This window comes from Neopelma chrysocephalum, unplaced genomic scaffold, assembly GCF_003984885.1.
Source record: "Neopelma chrysocephalum unplaced genomic scaffold, ASM398488v2 Primary Assembly neopelma1_96770, whole genome shotgun sequence".
NCBI lineage: Eukaryota > Metazoa > Chordata > Aves > Passeriformes > Pipridae > Neopelma > Neopelma chrysocephalum.
In genome coordinates, this window is record NW_020925414.1 from 1,120,428 (window position 1) to 1,129,904 (window position 9,477).

The window sequence follows — 9,477 nt, forward strand, 5'->3', positions numbered from 1 at the left end:
CTCAGCATTATATTTACTGTTAAAGGCTTTGACTGTACTGTCTAGAGAATTAAAAAGCCCCCAGATACAAAAGCATGTATAAGCCTCCAAAGATCTAGGTCTTCTACACACCATCTACCTAAATCACTGGGCTTACACATCAGGAGAGCAACACAGCCAAAGAAACTGAAGTGTCAAGGTCAGCTGCTGACAAAACAACAAGGGACTTTTTTCTTTTTACTGCAAGTGACACCAACTTTGAACATCATTTAAGACTACTGCTCATTTAAACCTCAGAAGTTATAACTATTTTTCCATTTTAATTTTTGTTTTGTGGGAGTGCACAGCAAGAGGCTTTCAGAGTATTTCTCATGTTATCTACACACCCTAACTTGAAATACCATTCAGTTTCTAGAAATATAATAGGCAATTTGTTGTCAGGAGCATAAATGCTCTTTTTCCAATGAGTTCTACAAGCATAACAATATTTTATTTAAACAGTCTTTAACAAAGTCAGGCCTTACAACAGTAGTGCTAGAGAGGGACTCAGAATTTCCATTACATTGTATACCCTGTCATACACCAGAAAGTTACTTTACACTGTACACACTGCTGCATGCCATCATGTTTAAGACAACAGAACATTTTTTCCATGTTAGACTGAAGTTTGCAGTGCCTAATGATACATTGTAAGAACGTAAACTATCATAAGCTCAATCAGAACACATTTTAAAAGGAAAACTGACATATATTTTTGAGCCATCAGAGCAGCTGTTTTGTACTGATTCAGAAGACTGCTCAGAAATCAGTTTAATCAGAACTTGTAAAAATATTTAAGCAACATAAAGCATAGAAAGTCATGTAACAGAGCAGGTGCTTGCTTTCCAGTTTTTAGTAGAAATTATCAGCACTAGATCTGTGATCTTAGGATTAGATATATAATTTTCTAGTGTTGATGACTGTAGTCTTAAGATTAATGAAGAGATGGGAAGAATGGTTAGAGTCTGCAAGCAGAAATAGTGACCTTACTTCCATGCCCAGGATCTCCATTAGCATTAGACCCAGCCATCATACTGCCTTGGAATATTTTAACTCAATACTAGTACTGCAGTATAGGCTTACCTAACAAAACAGAAGGTGAAGCTGTAACTTTCCTGAGTCAGCAAAAGCTACAACATTCACTCAAGGAAACACTAAGAAAAGCAGACACTGACTAAGATGATGACTAAGATGATTTTTGGAATTTAACAGGGAATAGTGTTCCTGACTATTTGCCAGGCTCAATCTCACTGCCTGCCTTCTGTACCCTTTAAAGGCCATTTATGCTCCCCAAATGTGCTTGCTGCACATCAGAAGGTTCCCTGTTATAATAAGAAGTTTATTCTCTCAGGCCTCTCCACCACTAGCTTCCAAACCAGCCCCTTCAGCTTATGGTAAGCGTAGGTCACTGGCCTTCTGTACCTTAAAATAAGGCAGATAAATTTAGGTAAGTATGTGTTCCTTACCAACTCAGTACTCCAGTTTCAGAAAATATTGCACCTACTGTTTAGCTTCATTGACTCAGTCATCTAAGACTCAGAACAGACTTACAGTAATCTGCAGATCTGCAGTAACAAAATAAACAGACAAAAATACACTAATATTAAATTGAGGTAAAAATTCCACCTTATTCTAAGAGAGGCAGAAGCTACTTGAGATGCTGAAATTTGATACACAATCCCTTCTACACTTAGGGCAAAAACAGAACATAATTCCTATTTGGTACAGTTTCTTCCTTCCCTAGGAAATGGATGACATAAAAAATTGTAACCCCTCCCCTATACCAGGGATGCCTAGGTAACTGAATATGTCAGGAGATCAAAAAAGCCCCACATAGCCCCTCTGAAAGCTGCATGATTAGCAATGGCAGCAAAGGGGAGGAGCCACTAAAATCTCAGCTATGTCTAGCAAAACCCATTCTTACATCAGCACGATCACAGAAATAAGGATGTACTGATATCGCTTCTGCATATTTTTGGTTTCATTTAGCAGATTCTGGGTTTATAGATTTCAAGATGGGTGTCCTGAGCTGATATACTTACATTTTTTAATTCAAAATTTAAAAAAAGCTTTGCTCTTGTTGCCAGATAGCAAGGCACCACATGAAGGAGAGATGCCAAAACTGAGTTGAAGTACAATACAAATAAAACTGAACTTTATCACATTTCTGAGTCAGACTGCTTCTAGGTAACAGCTTTTTAAAGATGAATCCGCAAAGTCTATAATAGAGCAAGAACAGCCTATTCTTGTACTCGTCATTTCAAGTCCTCTAATTCAATGTAATAACAGAATGCTTGATAAGTGCACTAGACAGTTTCAACATTATCCTTCTATATGTCATATTCTGCTAAAGAAGATTACTTGGATCTATTTCTGGCTTCCATATGAACAAGCAGTGTTCATTTTTACAGCTGGACCTGACTGTGCAACAAGAATTAAAGTACCAGAGAATCTGGGAAAAGTAGTTTCAAAAACACAATGAAGGTTTATCAAAAGGCAGTTTTTAGTTCTGTGCCTTTGATATCAGTCTCATAACATGAAAAGGAAAATTTCTCCCAGAAAGTGGGTCAACTCATTAGCAGTTGATTGTTAAACAAGAAGAGACAGGCATAAGATCCTTTGTATAAGCAACACAGTTTTCTTCCAGTTTTAAAATGGCAGGATTGAACCACTCTGCCTGTTAAATTGGTCCTGGGTCTACTCACAGGCAGGACTGAGAGGTCTATTGCTATAGCTGAAGTGATTAGCTGTTCTAGTGAAAGCGTCCCTGGGGTTGGAACTAGATGATCTTCAAGGGGCCTTCCAACACAGGGCCATTCTATGATTCTATGACTAGTGTTTCCTGATGTAGTGGTAACTATATAATTCCAAAAACAGTGTCAGAAAGTATCTTAAGGAAATCTTGCTTCTTCAAAACAGTTTTAAATTGTTTTAATTTTGGTCAAAAGTAGTTGTTCATTAGTCATCCATTATCTGAATTTCTAGTATTTGTGAATTTTTCAGTTGTCTTCAGTCAACTATTTTACCTGAATAAAACCCAAGAATTAGGAGCTTCTTTTGCAGTATAGGGGCTAAGGAAAAGAAGCACCATCACCAATCTAAGCAGATACATCAATAAAGCAAGGTCATTTTAAAGCCTACTTCTGTGGGTTGCATATCTTACCAATAGGTTTCTATGTAATTCTGTTCAGCAGGTGTTTTTTTTTCATTCAAGGTGAGTTTGTTTTAATCCTCCTGGAGCAATTATGAAAAGAGGATTGCCAATCATTGGGGATAGTAAACCCATGTCACTTAGAAGGCTACAAAACTCAAGTTTTCTTCTCACCAGGTACCTTCAAGAGTTGGGTCACCTCTTTGTGCTACCTGCCTTCCATGGCTCCAGTATAGTCACAAAGAGAGGATTACCACAGCTTTGTTCTCTCATCAGCATCTGGTCAGCAACAGTGCTCCTACACAAAACTATGCAGTAGCAGGCAACCAGGAATCAACTTTTTACTTCCCCCCCACCTGGGCTGTGATTGTGCACTTTCAAACAAAGCTGCCTTCAGTCAGTATAAGTTTATACCACCCAACTCTTTAAAACCAGGTCAGTGTGTTGAATCAGCTCGACACAGCCTTCACAAGCACCCAAGCAGCTATGGAGGTGATGCAGGACTTCTTCAGTTGTTAAGAGATTAGCTATTTTATAGCTAATCTTTATATTGTAGTGTGGTACTTAAATTTTCTGCAGAAAATGTCAGAAGCCCCATCTCTCCCATTCCATTACACAAAGGTCACTGTCCTCACAAAAGCATGCTGCAAGAGCCCTTCTCAGTGCTTAAGGCCAAAAAAAAAAAAAAAAAAAAAAGAAATCACTAAGACTCAAGCAGCTAGTAAGGAACCTAAGAGCTGATAAGCATCTTCCTTTATTATGCCAAGAGGAAAGATTTGGCTCTTGGGAAGGCACTGGAAGGTTAATTAGGATTCACCCATCGCTGTATAAAGAAAGTGCAAGAACTTCTGGCTTTGAGTCAGGAGTTAGTACAAGATACACTTTAACAGCAAAAGCTGGCAGAGCAAGAATCAGATTGCTGACTTTGAACAACGTTCATTAACAAGTTGAGTTCTAACCTAAAGTTTTTTTGTAGGCTTCTGAGCAAGAGGGAAGAGAGTCTCTGATAGAGCATCTTCCTTTATAAGAAGAAAATAAGAAGTGAATGTTGCAAAGAAGAAAGCACAGTAGGAGAGGAGAGATTTTCCCAGTTTTAGGTGACAATTATGTTTCCTACGAACAGAGCATGTCAATGAGTATCATCTCATGGTACCTGGGGGACAGTGTCACTGAAGACAAACTGCTCTTTCACATATACTTGTAACAATGTATTCATGCACTAGAAAGAGTATTTAGCACCCACATGATGTGGAAAATAAGAATGGTGACACATATCAGTGAGTCACAAGTAATAGAGGAGGAGGTTTTATTTGAACTACGGCAATCAGGAAGTGCTAACCCACATAGGAGGCGGCCTTTCTTGACTGAACGGCAATACTGTAATCATCACCAAGACTGCTGCCTTCAGTGACGGCAGGAGTAAACACTCCTAAAAGAAAAGAGCAGCTCCTAAAGCAAAAACATTCTGCAGGGTGTGCAGAGTGATCCACCTATCTCACTCTCACTGGTCATATAACGCAAAAGCAAACTCACCTGTGCTAGACACATGTATCTGCTGTTTAATGCATTACCCTGTATCACAAAATATCCCAGCAGTCTTTAAATAGTAAGCTTTAAGTGATCTAAGCATTTAGTATTTCTGGGTTTAGTTCACATATCCTTCTGTTTGGAAGGACTAGAAGTCCTTCCCTTACTCAGAAGAAATTTCATGACAAAAAATAAAAAGACTGACACAGAGCAGCCAGGCAGTAGGAAAGTTTTCAGCTAGCTTCTTGAACCAGCACAGGTTAGGACAGAGAGAGGAAGAAAAGAAATTTCTACACAAACATAACTAGATTGCACAGCAGTTTTAAATTTAACTGATTAATTCTTTACTATTTTCAATATATTGCAGAAAAGTGGATCAGAACACAAAAGGATAAATTCCTTAGAAGGCTTCAATTTTTCTGATCTTGGGTTTCACATATTCTTGCATTACACCATCAATCACATATTGACAAGTACAACTCCCAATTACTTACAATAGCTTGTCAGTAATTGCATAATCAGGCAAGGGACTAAAGGAAAATGTGTTGTATTGCACCCCTGCACTCCATTTAGGCATGAATTTCAACAAGTTCAGGCCAGAAGAAAGTCATCGCAGAGTCTAGTGTGACAGAAATGTTTTCATTATGGCTCCAGTCACCATTGTAGAGCTAACTTTAATCTGACCTTGTCTTAGTGAGAGTTTGATCTAAAGATAAATGTATTTAGTAGTTCTTTCACTGATTACAGGAATATTACCATGGGTTTCCCAACTTTGTTCTTTAGCTATTGTTTACATCCCTTAATGAAAAAGGAGCCTGATTTTTAATCAAACAATAGACATGTAAGAGTGGCAGAGAGTGTATATATATAGTGCCTAATGAAGGCATGATTTGCAAGCTAACTAATTAGCTAGTCAAATAAAGTGTTATTTTTTGCCTGACAAACTGCAAGTGTAGTAAACCATAAGAACCAAGTCTCAGTATCTGTGACAAATGGTTTTACTATTGTCTAGAAATGTCAGTCTCTGCCGTGCTATATAAAATGTCTCTCTATCAGAAAACCAAGGAGGGAGAAGTAACAGAAGTATGCGGGAGAAAGAAACCCTGCAGTCCAGGCCACTCATGCTTTCCAGTGACGGATGCATCTGACTAGTGTTCCCTGGACTGCACAGAGCAAGGGAGCTGTTGTCTGTAGCACTGCAGAGATGAACACAGACATGCAGCAGCACACACTCAGCACTGCAGATCAGCACACAAGGAATGCAGAAACAGCCTCCTCACACTATTTAAGGACAGATACTGCAGAAACCTGCAGCTTCTTTTTTTTTTAGATTACAGAACAGAAAGCTAGTTTAATGCTGAAACACCAGTGTTATTTTTAGAAGGAGAGGATTATCACACTGATAAGAGGGAAAGAGTTATTATTTTCTCAGAGCACCAAAGACTTCTTTCCCTGAATTCTCTCTCCCTTATTGGGTAATAACAGGGCTGAGGAAGGGAGTTTCCTTAAGGACAATTAAAAGCAACCTAGACTTAAGTTTCAGGCAACCAAACTGATCTCATAGTTTAATGCCACATGAAGGGGGAGATGTTTTTCCCTCCTCCTTTTTTCCCCTCCCTGCATGCTTCCTCTTATTCTCTTACCTCAGCTCCATCTTAGGCACTTGTCAGACCTTTCAATAAAGCCATTTAAATGACAGAAAATCACTGTATAGCTCTTTTCCCCCTTCCTTTTCTCTTGAAAAACGTGTGTTGAGAAACAATGCACAAAGAATGGCTTGACTAAAACAGGAGCAAGCAAGTCAGACACACACAGAGTCATCCGCTACTGTGGTGAGCTTATGGGTAAGTCAGGTCACTGTAATGTGAAGCTGGTCTTCATAGTGTTTAAACTTCCAGTTTTCTCTTGGAGGCCTCATGGTCTCTGTAGTGTCTAGAGACACTAGATACCACATTATCCACACCTGCAAGTCACTTTATCTGGGCAGTTACCTTGGTAATTTGAGCAGATATCAAAGTGCACAAGTGGAGGGAAGGGCAGGGAACAAGTGAGAGTTAAAGTCCACAATCAACAGTAACTATTCTTTTTAGAGTAAAAAAAAAAATCAAAATAGATTCCCCCATTAGACACACATAAGAACGATGTTCTTCTAAGGGCCTGCCTCAATTACATGGGAGCCAGGGAAAAGAAGAAGAGAATTTGGTCCTACATCCTCTATCTTTCCCATTCCTACACATATATATTTTTTTTGTCTCAGCTACAGTTTCACTAAAACCTGCAACTTGATGCGTTTAGAGTTGCAGGTGTCAAGAGACTTCATATCACGCACTGCCTGCATTTTTCAGACTATTAGTAGGTAGTAAACAAGCCCAAGGGAAAATAAAAAGCCTGGCAACCCTCCAGCACACTGGGACACCAGATGAGTGCATCTGTGATCCAAATGCTACACGGGGGAGGGCAAGAGCAGGGAAAGGTATGTAAACTGATATTATACTGCATAGCAAGGTCAAGAATCTACCTTCCAAGGTAATGAAGTAGGGGGCAGAAGTAGGGAGAACCCTCATTCTTTCAGCTAGATGACCCTCAAGTTATGTCTGCTACAGTCCTAATTTGAATATATTTTGTTTCCCTTGATTATTCAAGATTACTTACAATATGCCCAGATGCTTCAAACACAAAGTATATGCATAGTGCAAAACTTTTGCCTAATTATAAAGATTTTGTAATTACAATTATCAGAACAGACAAAACTGCTTCACTGACCTTAAGGACAATATGTAAGTTTAAGCTTCACTACAGCATAGCTTCATAAAACTTCTGATCTGCATAAAGACTGCTCCCACTAGACCACATGGATCCATTATCATTCTGCAAAACCTCTCTCTATAACATTAATTCCAAGCAATGCATCATTCATTGTAATTTTGCTCTTTCATGGCATTTAGCTACAGGTACCACTGCAATTGGAAGCATCTAGCAAGACGAAAATGTTACTTGTTATGTTCATACTAATGCTACAGACATCTTCAGCCAAGGGGGACTTCATGTGCCAGGTCTGAACACCACACTCTGAACATGATGAGAAAGTGCTTAGATTTATTACTTAAGTACTGACATTGTTTGACGCAGAAGCCAACATCCAAAACTAACACCTCCTAAGACTGACCAAGAATCACATCTTCAGGTAGTCAGGACACTTCCCAGGCTCTCAAAACCCAGCGGTCCTACAGGTCTTTACAAATGAAGTTGCCCCTTCGCTGATCAGTAACTAACATTATTGCTCTTTACACTGGCATTACATGAAAGGAGAGAGTTAATGCAAATTGACAGGACATGAAGTAGTTTCATTAGAGAGACTGAACCAGGATAAAGTAACGTTGGGAAGGCTCTGTTATTTAGGCTGGCCAAAACAAGCATTGCAGCACTGTGGCAGTGTGCTCTGGCTGTTTCGGTTCAACCCATGGCCATCACCGAGGCATCGCTCTGGCCCGACACCCGTCCCTCCCTGCTGCACACGGACACGAGGGCGCAAACACCGTGCTCTAAGAAATGCCCTATTTCGCTTTCAGCCTACAGCTACAGCGGTAGCTTACTGCCACCGGCACCGCACGCAACTCAACCTTACGGCGAACCTCCGCTCTACAGCCGAGCACCATCGCGTCTGTGCCGGACCCTGGGATGGAAGAGGCGTGTTCCCGTGTCATCGGCCCCTTTCAGGACAGCTTCCCGACCCACCTGGGCTAGCAAACATAACCCAGGCAACAGACATCTACCAGACATCCACCTTTCCGGCACTGTCTTTTGCCACAACCGGTTTTCAGCCGACAAAGAAGGTTAGGGAAGGAAGAGTGAGGATATCAGAGAGAAGAGGGAGTTCCAGATGTCAGTGGATAAGCTGCAGCAGCTCCCTCCCCGCGAGGCTCTTCCCTTCCCCTCCCGGCCCGGGACAGTGACCAGATAGGCAGGAGGGAGGGCAGGGCGGCAGGCAGCGGCGGGAAGAGGCGTGGGGTGGCCGGAGCCCGCTCGGAAGTTGCGGCGCGGAGTGGGGGGCGAGCATGCGGTCAGCGCGGTGCCGTGGGGGGGCAGCGCGGCGCCCCAGGGGCGGCCCCCAAGCCCCTCGGTGGCCCCTCGACCTACCCAGCAGCACGCAGAGCACGTCCAGCGCCACGAAGGGCAGCCGCGTCCTGTCAAACATGCTGGCGGTGCCCGGCAGTGACAGCCTCGGCCCGCGAGGCGGGAGCGCGGCGGCAGCACGGAGGGAGGGAGGGGCTCCAGGCGGGCGCTGCGACGGAACGTGCCCCCCCCCGCGCTCCCGGCACCGCTGAGGAGCCACCACCGGTCGCACTGCGCTACTACCGCCGCCGCGGCCCCGGCGCGGCTTTAAGGTGGCCGGGGGAGGGCGGCGGGGCCGGGCTGGAGGGAAGGGCGGGCTGGCGGCGGCTCCTCGGACCCGCCCCGCCCCGCCGCGACGGCCCACCCGGCGGCCGCCGCAGCGCCCGGGCCAATCGCGGCGGGGACCGCCCCGGGAAGGAAGGGAAACAATTCGGGCCGCTCCGTGAAGAAGGGAGGAAGGGCAGCTCCGGAACACTGCTTGCTCGGCCGCCCGCCCGGCCGCCCGCTCGAGGCGGCGGTGGCCCCTCGTCCCCCGAGGGTGGGTGCCCCGCGGTCTGCCCTCACTTGCCGCCCCCAGCCCTGCCCCGATGTCACACGGGCCTGGCGGGGCTGGGGGGAGTCAGCCCTCCGCAGAGAACATGTAGAACATTCTCTGGGAGAAAAATCTC

At 43.4% G+C, this 9,477-nt stretch overlaps 1 protein-coding gene across 3 annotated transcripts in view; it reads right to left on the reverse strand.

The window, feature by feature from the left end:
• The window catches only part of PLPP1 (phospholipid phosphatase 1), a 57,674-nt gene extending 48,549 nt beyond the window's left edge, over nucleotides 1-9,125 (reverse strand). The window contains exon 1 of one of the 3 annotated variants that reach the window (XR_003538530.1): nucleotides 8,834-8,899. Coding sequence is in view for 2 of the 3 variants with exons in the window: in XM_027709357.1 (XP_027565158.1) it covers nucleotides 8,834-8,891 (58 nt within the window). In the remaining variant the exon portion in view is untranslated. Of the gene's footprint in view, nucleotides 1-8,833 lie in introns of all 3 variants that reach the window. The other 2 variants (XM_027709357.1, XM_027709356.1) reach the window with 2 other exon arrangements.
• Nucleotides 9,126-9,477: the final 352 nt, after the last annotated feature.